Raw genomic sequence first — 26,500 nt, 5'->3', positions numbered from 1 at the left:
TCACGCAGTTTGAATTAACTATTTAGAGTTAATTAAGAGATTTGATTAACTTTGTCAGGTGGTGTAATCAGATCCACGTCTTACTAAACCACGTGATTTAACAAGTCAAAAACAGTCAAGTTATTCAGATCCTTCTTAAGAGTGAAAGCAGTCTAAGAGAAGGATGAATCCCCTGATGTTGGCTTGGGTTTTGTGAGCCTTCTGTGTCCACTTTCCCCCAAGGAAGAAAGGACAGATCAACAAGATGACGTAAACAGGAAGAGTAAGTTCTGACAGCCATGGCCTCTAATCTCTGATACAACCTTTGAACGCAACCTCCGGTCCCTGGACAGAGCTATAGAAGTACTGTACCGTAGCTATAAATATATCAACTTTCATCAACCTCCGGTCCCTGAGTGGACAGAGCTACAAAAGTACTGAACTGTAGCTATACAAACTTTCATCATAGAACAAACGCTTTTCCTGCTTTTTCTCACTAGGGATGGCTCCTTCCGTTTCCAGCCGGCCTGCTCTCTTCCTCTCTGCCGTCAAATTCAGGCCTGTTTGAAATGGAAAGCAGTTTCTCTCCTTCTCTCCCTAACCCAAGTTCAGAGATGATATGACGCGTGATTACATCAGCTTCAATAAAGAGTTACGCATTTATTTCGGGCTTGCTTTGATGGTGCTCATCGACTGCTCATATCTTTTTTTATGCGCTTGTTCTGGCCAGGTCTCCCTCGTAAAAGAGATCTTTGATCTTATGTGAATAACCTGTCTGACTTTACGCTGCTCGGAGTTGCCGATGACATTTGCGGCTCCGGTCTGCACGCGAATCATCGTTATCACAAACGCCGTGTAAAAAACGCAGAACCGAAGTCCAGAACACGACGACAGTTTGCCGTTTTTTTACGCAGAGAGCGTTGTCTAAACGTGGCCTCAGACCCTGCCTTGTATTCATAGTGATCATTCCTCTTGTTGCTGCACTTCCATCTTCCACGCTTAAATCCTCACCTAGGTCCAGTCACGGTCCAGCCGTCGTAGGTCTGGTCGGCGTATCCAGAGTTCTCTATCAGGCCATCTCCATCCAGGTCAAACTTCATCTCAGACTCCATCACCGCCTGGGAGAAACAACCACAACAAGATAGGAACAAGATGATGATGGGAGCAAGTTCCTGAGGAAGAAACCCATTAATATAGACATTGTATATAACCAACCAAAATAACCGAGACGACATGACTAATTTGTGGATTCTTTCAGTTAGAGCAGACAGCAGTGATCTCCCGTCTTCATGTATCTGAATTTATGCAGCGATCACATTCGACCCCGTACGTTCTTTGTACCTGGCAGATGGGCCACATGTCCTGCAGGTACTGAGTGTCCTGGGTGAGATGAAAGTCCCTGTACACCTGGAGGACAAACTTCAGGTTCAAGTCCTTCCAGTCGGCAGTGTCGTGGATGAGGTAGGCGTTCACCCTTTGCCACGGCTCGTCATCTAGGCGACAGAGTCACAACGTTGTACCGAGAGAGAATTTGTGAGGTTGCGCGAACATATTTCAAATCTAGTCCTAGACAGAAGCACAGTGGAAGAAATATGTGACAGGGACTGGGGCTTTTGGGGAACAAGGAGGACAAGGTAATCTTTTCACTTTTTACAGATTATGAAATTTCAGACTGTACGCTTTCGTTTCAAATGATGTGTCATACATTGAAATGTGAAACTATTTGAAGCAGATATTCTTATTTGAATGTTCGTTCGTACTCCTAAAAGCAACATTCAGAGAAAGTCGCCCTGAAAGTTGGTGAAGAAGCTTAGTTTAGTATTAAATCACTAAATGGGTAGCTAGTGATCCTAAAGCTGTTGTTATATTGAGTGTGTTCTTCAACGGCTAAACTTGATATGACAATATGAAGAAAACATCCCCCCCCCCCCCCCCCCACACTTTCTTTGTGCAATTTCATGGTCACCAGACAGTGTCACAAATGTTTCGAGTGAATCCATTGATGATTGAGTCATAACAAAAGCTAATTCTTCTACCTGGGTCTCCGATGTCATGAGGCACCACGTTCTTGGCCTTGACAGGAGAACACAGGCCGCTCATCAGATGGAGCCTCTCTGTTGGGTCGCACTGAACCACACTGCCGGCTGAGAGAAGAAGAGACGAGAAAGATAGAGATGCTGTAAAACCTGTGCATTCACTCAAAACAAACATCTATACATCTATACAACACCAGGTTATATGCAGGAATCCTGAAGTTTAAATTCAACACTGTACCTTTCGAGACCTTTTTTAATCCATTTTAAAACCTCAACCACTTTTGTCACATCAGCGATAGGGGTGTAAATCACAAGTTTCATCACGATACTACGAATATTATATAGATTCTTTGGACAACGATATGATATTTGCTGATGTCACAAAGTCTGCCACGATATGATTTTGAGTCAATTCAGGGGTCTGCGATCGATATGAGATGATATCATTATGCCCATTTAACACAATCAGCACAATAGCTACAACATGTAATACCTCATCCAGTGGCGATTAAGACTTTTTAAGGGTCTTAATTTTCCCTAAATTGATTGATCAACTTTGAATACTTTTCAAGACCCCGCAGATACCCTGAACACGCTTAAAGTTGAACTTAAAATATTAAAAAATACTGCGATGCTCCACTCACCGATGTCGTATTGCAGGCTCAAGGCGAGTTTGGGCCATAGCATGATGAGTGCAAAGGAGGCGTAGAAGTGCACATCGTATGTGTTGTACATCCTGTACTCCTGACCTGGGAAACAGGAAGTCAGAGGGCGTGGCTTATGAAACTTTGACCATGTTATGACACACCCAGTGTGCCGCTATTCTCCGTTTTCTATTTACATTTTCGATACATCTTTCAAGACTGTGGGTACAGTGCATGCACGGACAAGTAGTTTATGTATGTAGTGTATGCTTCTCCACTCTTTTTAAAGGATTAAAGTGTCCCAATTCAGATTTCTCCCCTCACATGTGAACACAGATCTGATGTTTTCAAATTGCAAAAAAGCTGCAGGGAGTCACATTTTTCCAGATCTGAATCACATGAACATGTGATGCAGAATGGCATCCAGAAGCATGAGACCTACACGCAGCTTCTAATTGAATTTGTCCGTTTTTGCCATGACACTAATGAGTAAATATCACTTCATTGGTGCAAGATAACGGTCATCGTGTGAGCGTCCACACCTGCTTGGCTGAGCCAGCGTTGTTCGCATGGAGGACAGGCAGCGAGACAAAACAACGGAAAGGACGCCAGACGGACGACTTTGGGGAGACGCCTCACTTCAGTCAAAACCCCGAAGGCACATACCATCACCAAAAAGTAGGCCTGTGGTCGTGTGAACGTAGCATCAATGTTTTGTGCAACTTGAACAAAAGAAGGAAAACTCAATGTGTATAGTAAAAAAAGAAAAAATGCATTCATTTTCAGGGGCGGCATTAGCTCAGGAGGTAGAGCTGTCGCCTGGGAATCGGAAGGTTCCCGGTTCGAGGCTGGCTCCTCCCGGCAGCGTGTCCAAGTGTCGTTGAAGCAAGACACTGAACCCCTAACTGCTCCCGATGAGCAGCTAGCGCCTTGCATGGCTGCAGACACCGTCGGTGTGTGAATGTGAGGTATTCATGTAAAAGCGCTTTGGGTAGTTGATCAACTATATAAAATGTGCTCTATAAATACAGTCCATTTCCCAAAATCTTACTGATAAACGACAACATATTGAATTCTATAATCACAGGACAGTGCTGCCTAGTCTTGTTTCGTGGCCCTCACCCTCCAGGTAGGCGAAGCGGCCGTACTCCTTGATGACGGCAGGCTGAGCTGGCAGCCCCCCGTCCTCGCTGCGGACCCCCCCGCTGACGTCACTGTCCTCTGCCAGCTCCGTCCACAGCGTCCCGCCATCCGCCACAAAGTACAGCTCATTGAACAGGGCCGACTTGTACCAGGAGGGGAGAGAACTGCAACACAGCGTACACAATCAAACCTGGGTGAAGTCTTCAGAAATCCATACAAAACAGTAACATTTCAATAAATTTTTTTTAACTAAATTATGTCATTAAATTATTATGTCATCATTCCTGGTTTTCATGCTCCATCGTTTTCATTTTGTTTGAGCTGTGACAATTGAATTTACCTAAATAAAACAAACGGTAAGTAAGTACCGTATTGGTCTGAATATATTGTTGTCATGGAAATACATCTGAAAAAGGAGCATCGTCGACATCAGTTATATTCGCAAGCTGCGCTATTCCCCACAACTGTGAGGCACCGTCTCTGTCTCTCACCGTCTCTGTCTCTCTGTTTCAGCATTAAATCACCGACACGTGCACACACACACACAAACACACGTACACACGCACGCACACACACACACACACGCACACACACACACACACACAGACACACAGCACTTTAGCATTCAGCTGTTTACCGACAAAGACATTGTGTTCACTCACTTTCTCTCTCTCTCTCTCTCTCTCTGCCTGCTTACCTGCTCTGATCCGCGGGGTGATCAGACAGGCAGACAAGCGTAGGGCTGAGTTCAGCTCCGACAAAACGTAGCAAAACGTTTGTTTAAAAAAACGGTAGCGGTGGTGCGTTGAACACCCTATTGTGTTATGCAAGCGCTGTTGGATCCACTGAAGCACTCTGAAAGTAAACGCCAGATGTGGTAACCATGGAAACACAACCATAACCCTAACTTTTAGGCTAATCTAAAAGACATTGAAAATATGATTTTTTTTAAGAGATTTTTTTTTTTGTATATTTTATTTTCAATTTTCAGAACAAAGGCAAAACAAACTCAGACACACACAAAAAAAAAACAAAAAAAACCCCAACAACAACTGAACATACCAACATTACAATTATGGTGCTATCAGCCGCATAAGGTGTTTAAATGCTTGTAAGAAATGAGAAATCAGCTGGGCCAGTTATTCATCATTTCTAACCTGGTCAAAGTAGGCCAGGAATGGGTAGCCGAAAACCTCCTCAGTGAGTTGGTCCTCAGGAACCTGAGTCTCTCCATACGAACAACCCAAATCATGTCTACCAGCCACAGTTGAAAAGAAGGTGGAGAGTGGGACTTCCACTCCTTCAGAATAAGTCTCTTGGCGAATTTAAGAGAGAGATTAATAGAAAAATGTGTTTTATTATCATTTTAAAATAAACTCTTTATAAAAACAAGATTTGGCCTTCAAAAAGTCCCCCTGAGACCCCATAAATGAGTGTTGAATAAAAAGGGTGCTCATCTTATAATCAGGGTGCTCTTCTATTTGGTCCAATACGGTAAGTTTGAAGCAGAGCGTACCTGTCCTGCAGTACCGGCCTCTGCCACTCCTCGATGCTCCGCTCCCACTGTCTGTAGTGTGTTAGCGCGTAGTGACTGAGTGAGGGCGACGCGTCTCCTTTAGTCCCAAAGAAACGAGTGTATCTCCTGAAAACAGACAGCAGACAAATCTCCTGTTACCAGGCCCAAGAACTCAGCCAACGCAAAGATGCTGCTGGAATGTTCATCAACTAACACAAAAACACAAGAGAGCATGATCATATTTGATTATTAAGAATAATCACATAACTACAATCATCGACTACGGCGATGAAAGTGTGAAACTTAAGTGAGGCTGATGCTTCTGAAGCATGGGTGTATCAGTTACACAGGGTGACAGGTAGTGTGCGAAGGTGTGGGCGCAGCGAAACAGGACACACTCCTGTATGTATATTTGCTCAGTCGTCACCTGTCACGTCTTTTACCCTGAGGGACGCCGCCCTTTTTATTTATTTATTTTAATTTCTTTTTTATCCCATTTTATCCCCAATTGTACTTCGCCAATTATTCTCCCTGCTGCTCCGCCCTGGCGAGATCTGAAACTAGCACCATGATTCCTCTGACACATGAGCAGTAGCCAGCCGCTTCTTTTCACCTGACAGCTGGAGCCTCACCGGTAGGACGTAGCACGTGGGAGCATCACGCTATTCCAACCAGTTCCCTTCCCTCTGAACAGGTAATGTAATGTAACAATGTACAATGTAAATGTAAGGCCTGGAATTAAGTGATTTTTTTTAGGGTAATGCCACTTAAGGCCTTTGATCAATAGACATTTATTGGGACATCACGGCTTAAATATAGGACACCAATATGTAAGATGGCTCAGACTGGAAAGTTAAATACATAACATAAATGTTAGAATTCAATAGATCTTTCCAATGAGTTTGGAAATTCTAAAGAGACAACAGTTATGGATTTCTTTGACTAAGATGAGACTAAAATACTAAAGATTTGAGTCGACTAAAACTTGAGTCAATAAAAACAGGATGAGATTGACGAAATATGATCAAAACTAACAAGGACATTTGACACAGGACTAAGACTAAATTAAAAAAAAATAGCGGACAAAATGAACACTAGATGGAGACACTGGGAAACGGGTTTTAAATGAGGAAATCTATTTTATCAAAGGATCTACAAAAAAAATGCTTGGTTAATTTATACAAGTATTGCTTTTGTCCCAATAAAATATCTAAATGAGAACATTTATCGTGCTGAAATGTGCAACAGACCCTAAAGCAGATCTGGAAAAGCCATAGAAAAGCCGACCCCTAACCACCACTGCTCCAAAAACCAATAGGGGGCCGGATGCAGAGCAACTTGGACTGTAACCCAAGAAGAGAGAAAACACAGCAAACAGCTGAGGGGGAAAACAATGATGACGTGAAGCTAGTCTCATGACAGAGAGCAGAGAGGCACACAGGAGGACAGAGAGTAGAGAGGCACACAGGAGGACAGAGGGTAGAGAGGCACACAGGAGGACAGAGCGTAGAGAGGCACACAGGAGGACAGAGAGTAGAGAGGCACACAGGAGGACAGAGAGTAGAGAGGCACACAGGAGGACAGAGAGTAGAGAGGCACACAGGAGGACAGAGAGTAGAGAGGCACACAGGAGGACAGAGAGTAGAGAGGCACACAGGAGGACAGAGAGTAGAGAGGCACACAGGAGGACAGAGAGTAGAGAGGCACACAGGAGGACAGAGAGTAGAGAGGCACACAGGAGGACAGAGCGTAGAGAGGCACACAGGAGGACAGAGGGTAGAGAGGCACACAGGAGGACAGAGAGTAGAGAGGCACACAGGAGGACAGAGAGTAGAGAGGCACACAGGAGGACAGAGAGTAGAGAGGCACACAGGAGGACAGAGAGTAGAGAGGCACACAGGAGGACAGAGAGTAGAGAGGCACACAGGAGGACAGAGAGTAGAGAGGCACACAGGAGGACAGAGCGTAGAGAGGCACACAGGAGGACAGAGTGTAGAGAGGCACACAGGAGGACAGAGCGTAGAGAGGCACACAGGAGGACAGAGAGTAGAGAGGCACACAGGAGGACAGAGAGCAGAGAGGCACACAGGAGGACAGAGCGTAGAGAGGCACACAGGAGGACAGAGAGTAGAGAGGCACACAGGAGGACAGAGAGTAGAGAGGCACACAGGAGGACAGAGAGCAGAGAGGCACACAGGAGGACAGAGCGTAGAGAGGCACACAGGAGGACAGAGAGTAGAGAGGCACACAGGAGGACAGAGAGCAGAGAGGCACACAGGAGGACAGAGGGTAGAGAGGCACACAGGAGGACAGAGAGCAGAGAGGCACACAGGAGGACAGAGAGCAGAGAGGCACACAGGAGGACAGAGGGTAGAGAGGCACACAGGAGGACAGAGTAGAGAGGCACACAGGAGGACAGAGGGTAGAGAGGCACACAGGAGGACAGAGAGTAGAGAGGCACACAGGAGGACAGAGGGTAGAGAGGCACACAGGAGGACAGAGGGTAGAGAGGCACACAGGAGGACAGAGAGTAGAGAGGCACACAGGAGGACAGAGAGTAGAGAGGCACACAGGAGGACAGAGTAGAGAGGCACACAGGAGGACAGAGGGTAGAGAGGCACACAGGAGGACAGAGAGTAGAGAGGCACACAGGAGGACAGAGGGTAGAGAGGCACACAGGAGGACAGAGGGTAGAGAGGCACACAGGAGGACAGAGGGTAGAGAGGCACACAGGACAGAGCGTAGAGAGGCACACAGGAGGACAGAGAGTAGAGAGGCACACAGGAGGACAGAGAGTAGAGAGGCACACAGGAGGACAGAGAGTAGAGAGGCACACAGGAGGACAGAGAGTAGAGAGGCACACAGGAGGACAGAGAGTAGAGAGGCACACAGGAGGACAGAGAGTAGAGAGGCACACAGGAGGACAGAGAGCAGAGAGGCACACAGGAGGACAGAGAGTAGAGAGGCACACAGGAGGACAGAGAGTAGAGAGGCACACAGGAGGACAGAGAGTAGAGAGGCACACAGGAGGACAGAGAGTAGAGAGGCACACAGGAGGACAGAGAGCAGAGAGGCACACAGGAGGACAGAGAGTAGAGAGGCACACAGGAGGACAGAGAGCAGAGAGGCACACAGGAGGACAGAGGGTAGAGAGGCACACAGGAGGACAGAGCGTAGAGAGGCACACAGGAGGACAGAGAGTAGAGAGGCACACAGGAGGACAGAGAGTAGAGAGGCACACAGGAGGACAGAGAGTAGAGAGGCACACAGGAGGACAGAGGGTAGAGAGGCACACAGGAGGACAGAGCGTAGAGAGGCACACAGGAGGACAGAGAGTAGAGAGGCACACAGGAGGACAGAGAGTAGAGAGGCACACAGGAGGACAGAGCGTAGAGAGGCACACAGGAGGACAGAGCGTAGAGAGGCACACAGGAGGACAGAGCGTAGAGAGGCACACAGGAGGAGTAGCAAGAGGACAGGGAGAGCTACTGCTACTTGAGTTCTCAAAACATTTCCTCATACAAATCTGGTGTTATGGAAATAGCACAATTGTAGAATTTGTAAGTACTATTTTGTGGGGATTTGTGTAATGCTGTGTAAGGCAGACCAACATGACAAGCCAATAGTCGTTATGCTAACAAACTGTGTTAACGTAAACCTGTACGTTTTTTTTTACTTATTTCAGAGACACCTGTGATCAGGTAAACCAGTCAATTTCATTTGCCAAATTTATGAAAGACATGAACAGATCAGAAAAGACTATTTCGGTGGCTGGGATCTCACTGTAGAGCTGAAACTGATTTTCTGAACAGGTGGGTAATAAAGCTGCTAACAGAACACTGTGGAGGAGGAAGTCAACAGCTTCTGTTTGCATGGCAACAAAGTGACGCGTGCGCTTCCCTTTGTGCCGGCCGGGCGTACCTGGTGTGCTCCCTCTCCCTGGAGCCGAAGGTGATCCGGGGCATGTCCCAGGCCAGGCAGAACTCCAGGGCGCAGTGGCCCTGAGCGGCCACCGAGCAGCCCGCGGCCAGCGCCGACGCCACCTTCTCTCCCTTAGGGGTGGGAGGGCTGGAGCCTGGAGGGCGAGAGACAGAGAGGAGACAGAGAGGAGAGGGGGAGAAGACAGAGAGAGAGACAGAGAGGAGAGGGGGAGAAGACAGAGAGAGAGACGGAGAGGAGAGGGGGAGAAGACGGAGAGAGAGACAGAGTTAAGTTAAGTTATCCTTAGTTTAATTTATTGAGTATTAACCCTAACATACATGTCTTTGATGGTGGGAAGCACCCGGAGAAAACCCACACCATCACACTCCATGGAACATAATAATATATATATATATAATATATAAACATATAATATAATAAACACAACACAGTCAGTTATATAATAACACTGTTATAAACAAAGCTGCTATGTAAGAATTATAAATAAAATGTGATGCAAATAGAAAGACTGTAAAAGTAGAAAGCCTGTTAAAAGTGCGAGATATGTACTATAAGAATAATACTGTGTTACCGGCTCAGAATGTTTATTGCAAAAGGCCTGATTGATTTCTGATTGAATTGAATTGTAACCTGACTTTTCCCACTTCTCTTTTTGACTCTTCCTCTCATGTTGAGTCAATGGAAGAAACTGAAATATAGTGCATTCTAATTCTGATAATAATAATAATAATAATAATAATAATAAAAATCTAGTGCATTCTAATTCTAATAATAATAATAATAATAATAATCTAGTGCATTCTAATTCTAATAATAATAATAATAATAATAATCTAGTGCATTCTAATTCAGACTTCTATGTCTTTAAGGACTGACCAGTAGGAGAGTCCAGCCGTCCGTCGGTGATGAGGTCGCTCCACAGACCGCTGCAGGTCCCCTTTGGACTAAACGCTGTCTGGTGACTGACCTCCCTGCCAGGCTGTGAACACACACACACACACACACACACACACGGTAAACCTAATGCTCCTTTAAAGGTTTACTATGCAACTATTTCATTAAAAACACATTACATAATTATACAAAAAGTTTCCCCTCAAAACGATCACTTCTGGCCCATATAACAGTGTGGCAGTGTGTTTATGTGGAGAGACACGGCGCCCTGTGTGTATTTTCGTGATGGGACATTGTTTTGCTGTGTTCTGTGTTTATGTGGTCGGGCGAGGTTGTGTTTATGTGGTCAGGCGAGGTTGTGTTTATGTGAGCGTACCTCACATACCTCCAGACCATCGAAATGTGAGGTCCAAACAGCCTCAAAAACTGTTCTGGGAAGGAGCTCTATTTCCTGGTTTTCGTCCGCGCTGACTCTGCTCTGCTGAGGGAACATCTTAACGATGCTATTGGCTGGGCTGTTGCGTTGTGAGTGATGTCATTGGCTGGTCGCTATAGACTGGCTATACATCCCACGTGGGATGTGCCCGTCCAAATTCCTCCCAACCACAGCCAAACAGATGTAAACGGCACCAAAATCAAGCAGGTGGCAGTGTCTGACCACAAACACTGCCACAGTATTTAGTGCGTTAGAATTGAGGGGAAACTTTTTTCAATTAAATAGTTGCATAGTATACCTTTAAAACCAGGTGATAATTATAAATCACTTTCAAAATCTGAGACTATTGTTAGAAATCAAGACTTTATCCCTTGCAACTAGAAAACCTTCTTGTAGCCACTAGCCACTGCAATCTACACATGACTTGGTATCAAACCTGCTCACGGGCCGCCACGCACAGAGTGTAAGGGTTCAGGGGAGTGCAGTGGTGCAGCAGGACCCCCGACACCGCCTCGCCCTCCTTCTCCAGGTGGAATGGCTCGTTCCAGTGTCCCCCGCTCTTGTCGTCCTTGTGGCCCGAGCCGTTGACCATGGTGAGCATGATGGAGACGTCCAGAGCGTAGTCGTTCTTGTTCTCGATGTCCCACACAAAGACTGCCACTGGGAGACTGGAGTCCTGAAGGACAGGAGGGACAGGTCAGTGGGGGACACATTTCTCACAATACCAAGTGATTTGATATATGAATCTTACAGAACTGTTAGCCCACGCGTACAGTGTATACACTGTTAAGTTAAGTTAAGTTAACAGTATATACACTGTACTGTGTGAAACGATTCAATGCCAAACCTGAGGCTTCAAATCAGGATTCAGGAAACCAATGACATCACGGTGGCTACAGTATGTCCATATTTTTAGACGGTCTACGCTACTGCTACATCAACACAAATCTCCATCACGGTTTTCCTCAGGATATGAAGCGTTGATCCAAGGCTTGACATCCCTCGGACAAACAAACTACTTACCTTTCACTTGTCCAAGCACAAAAGTCACTTACCCGTGTAAAAAAATGTAATTTTAAAATAATTTCCTTTTTCATTTAAGAGATTATTCACAATTCACTGCAGAATAAAAAATGCTAAAATGGTTCGCTAAATATACTTGGGTGGCCGTTACACCTGGGCGGTGGGTGCCGGGCGGCCCACCCAAGTAAAGTGTGTGTGTGGGGAAAGACTGGGCTTTTAACTTGTCCAGTGGGACAAGTACATTTCTCTTCCACAAAAAAAAAACACTTGTCCGGGACAATCGCAGGACAAAAGAGCTCACTCATAGTGATGAATATAAAAAACAAAATATGTTTTAGGCCCTCCAGTCATTTTCAAAAACTTTCAATGCCTTGCTTTATGATATCTTTCTCAATTCCACAAACTGGAATTGCCGCAATTACCGTTTTGCCAGCAGTGTCCCTGATTGGCCGGTTACGTTGTCAACCACGAGGCAGCTCCCTGGTTGGCCCGTACAAGTGCTGTGGGCGGGCTGGAGGCCAGACGACGCCCACAGAACCAAACAGAAACGTGAGTTCACAGTTCACACGCTGCTCCGGATGGTTTCCTCAGGCTAACGTTCTCTCTAGATCTCATACCTCGTCTCAAATCCGTGGCTGGCGGCCTCAGTTACCTGGTAGTCGTGCGGGATGACAGGGGAAACCTGTCTGCAGGTGAGCGTGACGTTCTGCCCCGGCAGGTGGTACACGGTCCAGGCCCGGGGGTACAGGGCGTGGTAGAAGGCGTACTCGCCGCAGTAGCCCCAGTTCCAACCCTGCAGCGTGGGCGGCCGCTCGACCGACAGCACCTGCTGGTAGACCGTCTGGCCCCCTCGACGCAAACACACCGTGAACTAGGAGAGGGGAAGAAAGGCAGGAGCGGACCAGAGCCGTGTAAGAAGAGTCGCCACATCTCCATTCACTCCAATGGACCAGTTTTTTTTTCTCTCAAGAGTTCCAGGAAGTAAGGTCCTGGATTAAGCAGCACTGTGTGGAGTTGCAGCAAAATGGACAGTTTGTGTTCTACTTTGAATTGTAATCAAAAATTGTACATTATCAGCTTTATTGTAGCATTCAAAAGTAGCGCGAGACCCATTCCTGGCTGTTCATTGGCTAACGAGTCTCGCATTTTGGTCCTCTGCTGACGCCACTCTCTTACTAGAGGACACTAGAGCGGACACGTGAACAAGAACGTTATCCCTCGTTTATTCATAGGCTACAGCAGAGATGTGACCGTAATTCCAAGGACAATTCCACCCTCAGATATTCTTAAACTATTACTTAGCATGGATCTGTGATGTTCATTGCATTGCAGGAGTTTTCCTAACATGCCTTGTCCCATTGGAGAGTGATGGTGATGGTGTTAGACTAGTGACAGAGCACGTTTTTCCAGTCATCACTCCCCTTTGCTCAACATGTTTTGGTGGCTGCAATGCATTCTGGTCTATTGACATTACCGTCAGTAGAGAAATTAGCATTAGCTCTTCCTCTTCGACAATGGATTCCTCCCTGTTTGTTTGGTGAATGTCGGTGCAAACCAGCGGCTCTAGAAAGAAGCTCTTGCTCTCTTTGATAGAGGGACCGACACCAGAACCTGACATTCACCATTAATTAGGGGTGCTCCGATCCGGCTAAGCCACGATCCGATCCGATTCCGATTCCTGGGGTCACGATCCGATTCCAGAATCGATTCTCGATTCCAACGATTCTCGATTCCAGAATCTAGAATCGATTCTCAATTATGTAGTTTTATATTGCAATAACACACAAAGGTAAATCTAAGACAAAAGATGACAAATGTATTAATGCTGAACTTCAAATTCAACTTCTGAAGTATTACAGTCAGGGCCTAAATTAATTTTGCAAACTAGGGGGGAATTCCCCCCTTATGTTCTTCAGATAAGATGGATTTATAGGCTGGGGGGATCTGTAGACTTTGAGAAGGATTTATAGATTTTGGGGGGAATACATTAACCAGAGTTCTTAAGTGCAAGAGGTGGTGGCACCGTGGCAGTACAGTACACAAATGACATGAACATTTGGACACTTATTCAGGCGGGAATCTTGCATGTTGCGTTCAGGTGCACTGTAAAAAAAAAAAAAAAAAAAAAAAAATTACAATATGAAGAAGAATCGATTCTTGGGAGTTTGGAATCGATCCAGGAATCGTGGCATTAAGAATCGCGATCCTTTCAGAATCGATTTTTTGGAGCACCCCTACCATTGATGTTTTGAGATCTTTGAAACGTGTTCAGCTATAAACGACACCCGGCCTTGATACGACAACATACCTGGTTGGCTATGACAGTTTTGTAGTGGTACATCCCAGGATTCAGTTGCCATCTGCAGAACTCCCCCCTCCAACCTCTGGTGATGGTTCCTCCTCCAATGCCTCCAAGTGGAGCACCTGCACATTTGCAAAAAACTATCAAGGTCTTATAGTTTTGATCCATTTTCAGGGATTTTCAAGGCCAAGGGAAGCCCAACCAATCAGCACAAAACTTCAATAAGACCAACCAATCAGCACCACACTTCAATAACACTCATTTGCATTATACAAATTCAGTGGAGTATATTTGATTGTAAACTAAACCAACCGTATATTTGACGCAAGGGCTGCGCGCGGAACATGTCAATGAAGGGAGCCTTCTTCTCCACCTGGGTCTTCTTGTACCACCATTTTAGATACCTGTACCAAACACAGACAAGCAGATTCCTCAATACTCATCACAGCTGGAGGCAAGAGAAGCTCCCCGCTGTCAGGTGAAAAGACGCAGCTGGAAACTGTGCATGTGTCGGAGGAAGCATGGCGCTAGTCTACGGCTCTCCCCAGATCGGCAGAGGGTGGAGCAGCGACTGGGGCAGCAGGGGGAAATTGGCTAGGTACAGTTGGGGAGAAAATTGAGGGGGGGGGGGGGGGGGTTGGGGGTTACGAAATAATTTATATAAAAAAAAGGTTAATTAATATTAAATATGAAATATTAAAAAATATAATTAAACAAGCGAACAGATCAACAAATATTCACAACATTCAGCCATGCCAACTGTGTGCAGGCAAGTGTCAGGAACACAGGAACAAGCAGGTTGCATTTTCTTTCCCTTATGTAAGCCTTGAATTGGCACCGTGATGGAGTTGGAGACACATTACACGGGGATGCAAAATGTTGACACCGTGATGGAGTTGGAGACACATTACACGGGGATGCAAAATGTTGACACCGTGATGGAGTTGGAGACACATTACACGGGGATGCAAAATGCTCACAAAATAAAAGAAAGTGACTCGGTGGCGCGTGATGGGAAAGGAAAAGCGTTCTCTCCTCGCCTCTCCATTTTGCTGCCCATTCATTAAGTGCAGCCACAGCTGTTTCCAGGCCCTTTAGCGCTCTGTCTGAACCCAAGCTGGAGCCAACAGTGGACAATTCACTCATACAGAGAGAGAGAGAGAGAGACAGAGAGAGAGGGAGGGAGAGAGAGAGACAGAGAGAGGGAGAGAGACAGAGAGAGGGAGAGAGACAGAGAGAGAGAGAGTTCCCTCTGCTCCGTGGCTCATACAGCCAATCATGTACCTTGTTAGTACAAGTGACACGGAAACAGCCAATCATTTAACAGACAAACTCCGAGTGCACCCGCCCCCATTCACACACAACTAATCATATCCCTTGATCCAGAGCCGAGAGTCCCGACATCTCCTGGATGCAGCACTGTCGAGTTGCAGTAAAATAGACAGTTTGTGTTGTACTCTGAAAGGGTTTTCCCCCCCCTTGAATCAAATTGTACATTATCAGCTTTATTTTAGCATGCAAAAGTAGCGCGAGACCCATTCCTGGCTAATGATCGAGTCTCGCATTTTAGTCCTCCGCTGACGCCACTCGTTTGATCTCACCCGGCGTTACAAATAATTCGATGTGGGCGAGTTTCAATTCGTGTTAACGTAACGTGTTAACATGTGTTCTATTAATAAGCGCCCGGGAAATTAACGTTAATGTTAAGACACCAATTTCACAAATACGGACGTCTGCAACGTTACTTTGCAGTGAATTGAGCTGCGGGGCACCCTTCTGTGAGCAGAGACAAAGTGTTGGAAATGTTTTACTTGTACTTTGGCACAGGAATAACTCATTGTGTTATCTATTGAGCACACAGCTTATGACTTTATGTATTCTGCTTGGGCGGAGTCTTGATGGGTATATACCACTGATATGGAGAAATGTACCGCATTTTCAGCGAGGTAAGGCTTTTTCTCGCCCAACTAACAGCGCGCGGTCCCCAGCGCGGTCGCCCTCCAGCCCTACATAAGCCTATGGCATATTTGCAAGTCAAAAGCAAAACCCAGGCTTTTCCACACCTCTGACTCACCTAACGTTAACCCTACAACCCTGCAATACACGTTACCAAATGTTTGTTTAGAAGGCTGGCAACGCTAGGCTGTCCTCAAAGTAAAACGTCACCATGTCTGTAAATAATGCTTGCAGTTGCACTCAGAGCATGTACCGTAAATTCCGGACTATAAGCCGCACCGGTGTATAAGCCGCACCTGCAAAGTTGACTATTTTTTTCTTATATAAGCCGCGGGTGTTTTAATGGTATTTTTTTTTTTTTTTTTTGTGTTTTAATGTTTAATTACCATATGTAAGGGTTCATGCACAGAGGGGATTGTCGGGAAAGAGATGGCTGTTTGAGGAAGCTCCCATTTATTAACATTTCAACAAAACAACATAACACAACACCACCTGTGTTGTTTTTTACAGTGCACACAGTGTCATACAGTGTCATACAGTGTGGTGAAAAGAGGGCAAGAGAGGAAATTAAAACTTATTATAGTTATATAGGATTTATAGTTAGAAAGAGTGCTAAAAAAGAGAGATTTTTTTTTTTTGGAAAAAATCCATAGATAAGCCGCACCGTTATATAAGCCGCAGGGGCCAAAAAAGGCCAAAAAACGGGAAAAAAGGTGCGGCTTATAGTCCGGAATTTACGGTATGTGTGTGTGTGACAAATTAGACCTACCTGTGTGCCTTGAAAATAAGGTGGTTCAAAATAAAGTGGCTAAATGCAACCTTTTTCTTATGTTTTTTTATTAATAAAAACAGGTAATTAAAATTATCTATAATTATCGATATAGACTGATATGAAAGATGTTATATCAATATACTTTTTCGCCCAGCCCTATTCATGATATAATATAGTCTCTAGAAGTGTACGATTCAATTTTCCCATGTTCTAATCTAGTGTAAAAAAACAAACAAACTGAAAAAGGAAAAGGAAAAAAGAAACAAAAATCGAAATAAATCGTAATATCGAATCGCAATAATCGTAGAATCGCAATACTTAAGAATCGCAATATACATCGAATCGGCAGCCAAGTATCGTGATAGTATCGAATCGGGAGATAAGTGAATCGGCACAGCCCTATTACATTATCACAATAGTATTGTGTTGTGTTAAGTATGGTGATAATATCGTATTGGGCCCCGTTATAAACGGGCCATAACAGCCTGAGTCAAGGAGTCAACCCAGTTCCCATCAGACTGCGTCATCAGGCCAGGGTTCAGGAGACGGGCGTGGCTCGTGTGTGTGTGTGCCTGTCAGGTTGCAGAATTTATTCAGTTTGAGTATGATGAAAGGTTTTGCTTAACCAAAGTCTCTCTCTCTCTCTCCCACACTGTCATAAAAAGCTGTGACAAATGTTGCATCATGCACCTGACAATTTATATACCGTCATAAAATATTGCATCTCTCTCTCTCTCTCTCTCTCTCTCTCTCTCTCTCTCTCTCTCTCTCTCTCTCTCTCTCTCTCTCTCTCTCTCTCTCTCTCTCTCTCTCTCTCTCTCTCTCTCTCTCTCTCTCTCTCTCTCTCTCTCTCTCTCTCTCTCGCTCTCTCTCTCGCTCTCTCTCTCGCTCTCTCGCTCTCTCTCTCGCTCTCTCGCTCTCTCTCTCGCTCTCTCTCTCGCTCTCTCTCTCTCTGCAAGAACAGCAGCATTAGTAGTAACTCCGTTGCGGTCAAAAACCCACTCCCACACTGCACAAACACACCATCACATTCGTCAGTACAATTATTAACAAATGTTGCCCTGGCGACGGTCGGATCTGCTGTTGAACCGACAGAGCCACAGCTTGTGAAATAGGAAGAGGTTTTGACCGTTGGCCAAAACTGCCGGTGGTTTTCTTTGCATAATCTAATCTACTTCTAAAAACAGAGCGAGAGCGTTTGCGGTTCACATAACTGAACGGATCCGAAATCTACTTTTGAGCGAGGCTCTGCAATGTGACACAAATCACATTCACATGCTTGACTCATGTGTGCCTACGCCTGCCCAGCACAAAGCATGCAAACCACCTGCTATCTCCTGCCAAAAGGGCCTAAACTATGTTGCTAAGTTAAACGTTGCATTGACATAATAAGAATAACATAAATGAGCAGGGGGAAATACTGGTGATCGCAACAGGCGTTAACATTGACCACTTGAAAGTACAGGTGTAAACGGCCCCAAGACACACTGAAGACGGATTGCAATCTGATCGGCTAAACCACCTCCGGGGGTGGTGGTCAGGGATGCATTGTGACCACATTGAACACAAGTGTAAATGCAATGGGTCCTCTCAATCTGGATACAGCAACTGTGTGCGGATTGCGAGGACAACCATTCTGTTATCTGGATGTTACAGTATCTGGATAAGGGGAAAACGCATGTTAACGCCAGGTGTAAATGAAATCAGGCTAAATGTGGTCAAGCACAATCTGATTGCAATCTGATGGCAGAAAACGCATGTTAATGCCAGGTGGTGGGAGGCAGACAGAGTGTGTCTGGCTGTCTGCCACGCAGCACTCCACAGGGTGGCTGGCTGCCTGCCACGCAGCACTCCACAGGGTGGCTGGCTGCCTGCCACGCAGCACTCCACAGGGTGGCTGGCTGCCTGCCACGCAGCACTCCACAGGGTGGCTGGCTGCCTGCCACGCAGCACTCCACAGGGTGGCTGGCTGCCTGCCACGCAGCACTCCACAGGGTGGCTGGCTGAAATGTGCTACTTTGGATCTCAGATATCAGCAGGTTGTTGTGAAAACAAACAACGTTGGATCAACAGATGCTGCGCGCGGCCGATTTAGATTAGATTTAGGCAAAGCCGTATCCGTGGCAACGGGAACGCGACAAGCAGCTATTGTGTTTCCCCCGTCACGTTTGTGGGATTGAGGGGTGAGGAGGAAAGTCTAGTTGTTTGGGGCCCGGGGGGGAACCAGTGGCAGCCAGCCTCACATGCTGTAGATCCAGGCTGGGTTAGGTTTCACAACTGCTCTCAGGTACTGGGGCTGAGAAACATGACACTATAAGGCTGAGTCCGCCTCCCCAGGTACTGCACCATAGTAACATGCACCATGGTGGTATATAAGAGGTTACTGTGGTGGCACAGCAAAACAGCACCGTATCAGCACCGTATCACCAATGTGGGAACCCATCAGTTAAACAAAACAAAAAAAACATTTTTTTTCCCCTCTAACCTCTGGGGGCAGCAGCCCCGTTTCAATGTGGCGCAACAGGAAGTCAAGAGGCGCGGTCGGCAGCGGAAGGAAATCCCTTTCCGCTCCCTGCAAGCTCTGCCATTGGCTCCAACCGACCGGCTCCGCCCATTCATGGATTTATTTTCCGCTCCCTGCGTGTCGCTCTCAAATCCGTCCGTCGCTATGAAACAACAACAACAACTCTAGCTCGTTGCTAGTAGCAAGTAGCAACTTGCTATACGCTGAAAATGGTAAGTGTTGACAACACACCGGTCACATTCACTTCATTTTGAACGGGTAAAGCGCAGCATGCGTACTAGCGCTGTTGCACCCCTGCCGACAGATTTCCGATGCAAGTCTAAAGTCTGTCTCGAGAGAGAGAGAGATTACCTTATCACTAATCAACAATTTCCCATTGTGATGGTGACTTTTCTCTGCCGTTGATTTGGAAAGCAGTTGCTTCTTCTGGGGTCACGAGACTCCTTAACATACACAAATAGTGTAGTAGCTGTACTGTACCGTACTGTAGCTGCTACCATTATGTATGTCTAATGTTTAATTGTATGTTTAATTAGGTATATGCTATTTGCACCTGTACGTCAAATACGTCGAATTTTAAATGTTTAAGCACGTCTAAAGTATGCTCATGACATGTGCACCTATGTGCAGTGAATATGCCAGTCTCTGACTTGTCTTATCACTATACTGCCTTATTGCTTGTTGTGTCTCTTGTTGTTTTTGCACTCATATGCCCTGTTATATTTGTACTATGTTGTAAACGGAGTCCACAGCACAAGAATTTCACATGTGATACTTGTACCACGGAGTGACAATAAAAATCTTGAATCTTGTCTAAAAGTGCTGCGTGTGGCAGTGTTGATTTTTCCACCCCAAGTTAAATCAACACGGATTATTTTTGAGTTCCACTCCCTTTACAATCCAAGTTTCAACTGTTGTAACATCCTCCATCCGGGTTCCCACACCTTCTTCAACATCAAATTCAAGGACTTTTCAGTGACTTTCAAGGCCCAATTCCCCAAATCCAAGGACCCAACACAGCATCGTTTTGAGACACGTTAATTACCGTTACAACACTGAGTTTTTATAATGAAAACAAGCAGAAGCTCACAGACAATTAAAGAGAGAGAGGTGTGAACACTTCTCAAGGGTGCTGTGTTGGTTGCAATTGCAACTGACAGAAATCCACTGACTTGTTGGACTTGTTAGACTTGTTGACTGCTTGTCAGAGAACACTTTTTCACTTGTCGAGAGCTGGAGGCGGAGCAAAATTATACAGAATACAAAATATTGATACAGTTGCAAATGAGTATTGTATCAGTTTCAAATTTTTTGTATTGATACTTATCGATACTATCGATACCTGTAGCAAATGAGTATTGTATCCTTTTCAAATTTTTAGTATTGACTTTTATCGATACTATCGATACTTTTGACAACCCTACTCTCAATGACCCCATGTCTATTTTCGAAAATGTTTAATGCCTTGATTTTAATTTTTCAAATTCACAAAAGGATCTCAAGGACCCGTGGGAGCCCTGCCTCCTTTCACCCCTCTCCTTCATCTGCATAACGACTGAAGTGGCTTTAATAGGCGAGCAGGTGTGGGTGATATTTTGTGTATTAGGTAGGTGCAGCAGAGTGTGCGTGTCTGGTCTCACCTGACTCCGAGGCCAATGTTGGCCAGGATGTTGGACAGGGAGACATCCTTTGCTTGAAAAGGCGTCCTCTTCTCCTTGAACTCGTGTGCCAGGCAGATTCGCCAGCCGTCCTTCGGCACTTCGTATCCCGTTTCCTTGGACACGTACCGACTCATGAGCTCCATTGTGGATTGCTCGCCCCACTCCGCAGTCATTTTAGCAGGATGTCCCACCAGCAGTGAGATAATTAAAGATGGGAAGAAGAGCAGGAAACACCTGTGCTGAAGATCTACTGCTGCCCGTCTCTGCAGCCAGGGAGGTGTCTGTCAACACCTGCTGGAAAACACAATTACATGATGCCTTCACCCTGGATGGAGGGGAAACTAATGAGCTAACTTGCCTCTAGTCTAGTGGATCACAACACAAAAAGAAAACGGGTAGCTGTGAGGTGAATAACCAGTCCCTGATTGAGATGGTTTGAATACCTGCAGCCCAGGAGATGTAACTTATTTGTCCTTCAAGTGGGAGGTCCCAGTGCCATTATAAAGCGTTGACCGTCCACATTTAGTTTGTTGAGTTCAACAGGTGCATATCTTCATGGACAATTGTGGATTCAGCCTCTGCCTCCTCAGTCTCTGGATTCTTCTTTTGCAGAGGACAGAGCCGTCCCTGGAGTCTGAATGTGCTGGATGGATGACTGGATGGACAGATGTAGGTGAGAGCAGCAGAATTAGACCGACCAGAAGGTTGATGCCATCAATACATTTAGCAAGAAACCCTACAATGAGTGCGAGACACATAGGGTATATATCAACACGGTTACAGTATCTGCGAACAAGCAAAGCCCAACTGATACATCGCCTCCTATCGTTAGCTAGTAGATACAGTCGAGTGCTAAAGCTAGATTTTGGTCGAAGCCGGTGAACAGTAACTCACATCTCACCGCCAACAGCAATGACAACAATGGCGATACGTGTTGAAGCCAGCCAGACGGCGACTCTATCCCGAAAAGATCAAAGTGTCATGATACACGGCTCGCCTGCAGGTAATCTATCTACTCTGACAGGTCCTTGTAGCTTCTGGTAGCAGGGCGCTCAATATGTAAATAAATTACAATAGTCTGTCGGGCTGCACCAGTAACATTCGACTCATCCTCCTGCTGAGAGACTAAACCAATTGCAGTAGGAGAGAGGGGAGTTTAATGCCCCCTCTCTTCAGAGTCACAGATAACTGCCTGACGTGGGATGTGTTTTCTTTAACATGCCAAATTTAATACCACTTATGGAACAGAATTCCACAGAATATATCGTATTAATAAACAAAAAACAGATGTTATATAGGATGAGTGAGTATTACTCCCCCCCTTTTATTAGTTACCATAGTAACGAACCACTACGCGTCACCTCCGTCACGTATGCCACGGAACTCTTGCTGAATGGCCGATCAAAAAATATTCCGGTGTTTTTACCATTGCATACAAGTCTTAACAAAAAGTTAAATTAACCAGTAAATTACCTCTAGGTTCGTAAAATGCATATAATATAAACGAGACTAGATGTATCTACACATGTATTGGCTTTATTTAGCCGTTATTCCACCCCGTGGTTGGAGGTTGGTCGTGCCGCAGCGGATACAGATTTCTCAATAGATTTTTTTGTTTATGTTAGCTGACATGCTAGCTAACTAGATAGGCTAGCGTTATGTCTTACGCTGGAAAGGACGTTCAATATTATCTTTTCTTTTTCGAGAAGTACATGTGGGGTTGCCTTGGGATTGAGTAACGTTACGAAGTACTTAATTCACCGCCGTCACATTCGAGGCTAAGGTTTGTGCTTAGCGTTAACCTTCAGCAAACGAATGCTAGCTAACGTTAGCTTAGGTAACAGCCAGCAGTACCCAACAAGTTAACTTCTCTTAGCCTAAATAGATTGATCAGCTAGTTGCAGGTGTGTCCCATTTTGTGTTAATCAAAAAAAAGTTATCTTAGCTGTAAAACACAAACGCACTCAAAACGGTCTGATTTGACTGGCATTTGATTGCACTCTATCATAGATTTTGCTCGCTGATCGTTGTTGGTCTTCTCCAGATGATCGAGGTGGTGGCCTCCATGGCCCGAGGCCGGGTGTTCCTGGCCGGAGAGGTTATGGAGTGTCTCATAACTTTCACCAACCCCATGTCCCACCTCTCTACCTCTGCCAGCAGGTATACGGTCTTCACTTTACCCCTTCACTTATCTGGATGCCTTCACTTAGTCATGAACCTTGAACATGCTGCAGATGAAATAGTAAGTAACCAGTTGTTCCCCTCTCTCTCCTGTATCACAGTGAGATGCTGGCATGGGCCAGTGCCCAGATCCACTGCCAGTTTCATGCCAGTGAGAGCAGAGTGGCCCTGCCGGCCCAGGGCAACAAGCAGGACGTCCAGGCTGAGAGCAACACAGTGCTGATTCCCAGCAGAGGTTAATGAGATGGATGGATGGATGATGTGTGTGGGGAGGGGACTTACATGGACTTACACTTTACATGGACTTGAGTATCCCGGTTATATCAGGCTCAGGCTTATCCTGGTTTTGATCATATTTGGGATATGGCATTTAAATGGAGCACAGAGAAATCTGGTTATTCATATCCCTGTATTACATGATAAGTACTAGTATCCCGGGTACGGATTACTGCATGCTATTTGCGCAGGCACCCGTGATCTTTACAACACAAACCGTCGCCATTATTATTATTTTGTATTTTATTTTCACTTGTGTTGGGTGTGTGATATCATTCACCTTTTTTGGGCCAAGACTGTGATTCCTTAGATCCACTCTTTGTCCCTGTTTGCACGCTGCTTCTTTCTTTCATTTTAGTCACACCACCTTTGTCCTGTAGTCTGTGAATAGGTCAGCATGTTGATGCTTTCTCCTATCTAAACTGCCAAGTATATTTCATTCTTTCATCACCGAAAGACAAAACTGTGTTTCCTCATCGCTCCAGAAGTGAGAGTTGGCTGAATTTGTTGCTGCGCAGGTAGTCTGTTGCAGTTAGAAGCCAGGATAAGATGTATACGTGCTGCGACAGTTAGTACTCCAGCTAGCATAATTGGGTTTCTCAAAACTGGGATAAGGGCTTAGCCAGATTTCTGAAATCAGGATATGATGTTTACATGTGCAAACACAAAAACGGGATACCCCAAAACCCTGATAATAACCGGGATACCATGTCCATGTAAACACAGTCATTGGCAAGAAAATCAAGGATTTGGAGGGGAAACTCAAATAAACAGCTGCTATATTACATACTACATTCAAATCAGCTTCTATTCTCACTGATTATTCATTGCTGGAGTATGATGCTATCTGGTAAGTGAGGAGGAGTGTGCATTAATGTATCATACCAATGTATCATATAAGATCATGTCTCTGATCTTCTTAACATTGTTTCCTCTCTTCACCAGGAGAACGAGGGCAGTGCATGCTGGACACGCCGCCCAAGATCTTATTTTGTGACCTGCGCCTGGACCCCGGAGAGAGCAAAACCTGTATGTGTCTGTCTGTGCATGTGTAGGGAAAGTTTGGTTCGACAATGAGATATCGAATGATTAGCTTGTTGTTTTTGTTTTTGCCCAAAATGCCCATGCAGCATTTTTATAAATAAACTCACTTTTTTTGTGCTTTATGAAGTCTCAGTTGCCCATTTTCTCTCCCACAGATTCGTACAGTGAAGTAGTTCCAGTCGATGGTCCTCCTAGTTTCCGTGGCCAGTCGGTGAAGTACGTCTATAAACTGACCATCGGCTGCCAGAGGGTCAACTCTCCTATCAAACTGCTGCGAGTTCCCTTCAGAGTGCTGGTGCTGCAGGGTGAGTTGTGCTCCTTGTCCTGTGTCATTTTCTTCACAGCTGTGGTATCTTCGTATACTTTTTTACTACTACCACAATCTCAAAGTAGTAGAGACCACCTTGTAATAGTTCACACTTTTTTCTTAAATATTACATTTCATTATGACGGTTTATACCTGATAACCCTAGTTTATGTGATATTCAAGTTGTTCTGAAAACGTCCATTATTACTTGTCCTTTGAGACAATCACGTTTTGATATTGCCAGTTGACATTTGATTATGTGAACAAGTGCACTGTATGTTTAATTTTATGTATCACATGATGTGACCCCTGCGAGGGTACTTAAGGGGTGTGTCCCTACACTATATTCATGTCTGAGGAAGGGCTTTGCCCGAAACGTCACATTATTTTTGTGGTCAAATAAATATTTGGGAGCAGCTGCCAGTGTGCAGACTCTATTTTTGTATTACTGAGTTGTGCTCCTTCCAATTCACTTATTTACTCTTTCAAAAACCATAGCCATCTGCAAAAGCATAGCGTGCTGAATATCGACCAAGTGGAACTTCAAACACTTGCGTTGGGCCACTCCAAAGCTTCCAGCACTTATAAGGCGTGAAGTCATTCAAGAGGAAATTAATTACAAAATTCAATTACAGTGAAATTGGTGAATTTGATTGGGATTTTGAAATTGACCATCCTCTCTGGTCTGTGGACATAAAGGTAGTTTAAGGCCTTGTTCAGGAATTAGGATACCAAAAATATATCGAAAGACCCTGTGGCTCAACTGTCATATAGTGTGTGAGATGTCTAATGTTGACACGCTCTTATCTGAACTGTAGGAATGCCGGAGCCGCCGTTCACCCAGGATGAGGAGGTTTCCCCCTCCAACCCCTTCCTGGAGGAAGAGGAGGGGAGCCGCAGGGACGCTCGGCCCCTGGAGAGAGCGCTGGACATGCTGATGATCACCACCTCTCGACGCTGCCCCCGTGAGTCGCTCCTCTGCATGACACTCTTTCATTTTTGCTCCCTTCCCAAAGCCAGACTTGTCCACAATTCAAAAGTTCAGGTCAAGACTCTTATTTGTTCTCTAATGGTAAATTAAGCTTAAGTACCCACTGCAGCAGTTCATTTCAATTCAAGCTAGGTTTGACACTGTAACGTGTGTATTTTAAAAGCAATAGAAAAAAAGGACAAGTTAACAAAAATCTACTTCCATAGACATTGCAAAATATAAACAAGACGTACAGTAGATAGGAGTAAATGGGCTATAACTCTATAATGACAGACACTGGTATGTGTTTTTTATATGATTCTTCCCTGAAGATAAATGCAGTTTCCACTGTATTTATTCGGATGTATTTGACATTTGGAACTGTTTCTCCCAGACATGTTCAACATCACCAACATGCGGGGAAAAGTAGCAAAGTTCTGCATCTTCAAGACCGTTTACCGACTGGGGGAGGACATCGTCGGCACGTTCAACTTCTCAGAGGGCGACATTCCCTGCTTACAGGTGTGTGTCTGTCTGCTTACAGGTGTGTGTCTGTCTGCTTACAGGTGTGTGTCTGTCTGCAGTCGACATTCCCTGCTTACAGGTGTGTGTCTGTCTGCTTACAGGTGTGTGTCTGTCTGCTTACAGGTGTGTGTCTGTCTGCTTACAGGTGTGTGTCTGTCTGCTTACAGGTGTGTGTCTGTCTGCAGTCGTGGACGTTTTCGCTGTTCATCTATTTGCAAAGTACTGCAGGAATGAGTCCTAAAACCCGATCTCAAAGTCAATAGGTTTTTTGACGGTTTCATAAACGTTTGTTAACCACAGACCTTATTTCATTGTGTGTGTGTGTGTGTGTGTGTGTGTGCGTGCGCGCGCGCGCGTGCGTGTGTGTGT

General features: G+C 45.3%; 2 protein-coding genes across 5 annotated transcripts in view; one reads left to right on the top strand and one right to left on the bottom strand.

The window, feature by feature from the left end:
• Nucleotides 1-21,400, bottom strand: part of gba2 (glucosidase, beta (bile acid) 2) — a 28,484-nt gene extending 7,084 nt beyond the window's left edge. The window contains exons 1-14 of one of the 2 annotated variants that reach the window (XM_083640678.1): nt 21,272-21,400; nt 20,808-21,122; nt 14,228-14,319; nt 13,922-14,037; nt 12,266-12,484; nt 11,027-11,266; nt 10,137-10,239; nt 9,240-9,393; nt 5,319-5,444; nt 3,782-3,966; nt 2,660-2,764; nt 2,016-2,123; nt 1,321-1,472; nt 991-1,097 (exon numbers count right to left, since the gene is read on the bottom strand). In XM_083640678.1, coding sequence (XP_083496804.1) covers nt 991-1,097; nt 1,321-1,472; nt 2,016-2,123; nt 2,660-2,764; nt 3,782-3,966; nt 5,319-5,444; nt 9,240-9,393; nt 10,137-10,239; nt 11,027-11,266; nt 12,266-12,484; nt 13,922-14,037; nt 14,228-14,319; nt 20,808-21,001 — 1,901 coding nt within the window. In that variant the 5' untranslated portion in view covers nt 21,002-21,122; nt 21,272-21,400. The remainder of the gene's footprint in view (nt 1-990; nt 1,098-1,320; nt 1,473-2,015; nt 2,124-2,659; nt 2,765-3,781; nt 3,967-5,318; nt 5,445-9,239; nt 9,394-10,136; nt 10,240-11,026; nt 11,267-12,265; nt 12,485-13,921; nt 14,038-14,227; nt 14,320-20,807; nt 21,123-21,271) is intronic. The other variant, XM_083640679.1, reaches the window with a different exon arrangement.
• Nucleotides 21,384-26,500, top strand: part of rgp1 (GP1 homolog, RAB6A GEF complex partner 1) — a gene marked incomplete at its 5' end in the record, with an annotated part of 7,394 nt that continues 2,277 nt past the window's right edge. The window contains 7 exons of one of the 3 annotated variants that reach the window (XM_083640696.1): nt 21,384-21,497; nt 22,873-22,988; nt 23,111-23,244; nt 24,231-24,314; nt 24,485-24,634; nt 25,455-25,601; nt 26,001-26,128. In XM_083640696.1, the coding sequence (XP_083496822.1) occupies nt 21,384-21,497; nt 22,873-22,988; nt 23,111-23,244; nt 24,231-24,314; nt 24,485-24,634; nt 25,455-25,601; nt 26,001-26,128 (873 nt within the window). Of the gene's footprint in view, nt 21,498-22,225; nt 22,280-22,449; nt 22,612-22,872; nt 22,989-23,110; nt 23,245-24,230; nt 24,315-24,484; nt 24,635-25,454; nt 25,602-26,000; nt 26,129-26,500 lie in introns of those variants that run through there. The other 2 variants (XM_083640698.1, XM_083640697.1) reach the window with 2 other exon arrangements.

Source organism: Poromitra crassiceps (genome assembly GCF_964638095.1).
Source record: "Poromitra crassiceps genome assembly, chromosome: 7".
NCBI classification, from domain to species: Eukaryota; Metazoa; Chordata; class Actinopteri; order Beryciformes; family Melamphaidae; genus Poromitra; species Poromitra crassiceps.
This window is presented reverse-complemented; position numbering and strand designations above follow the sequence as displayed.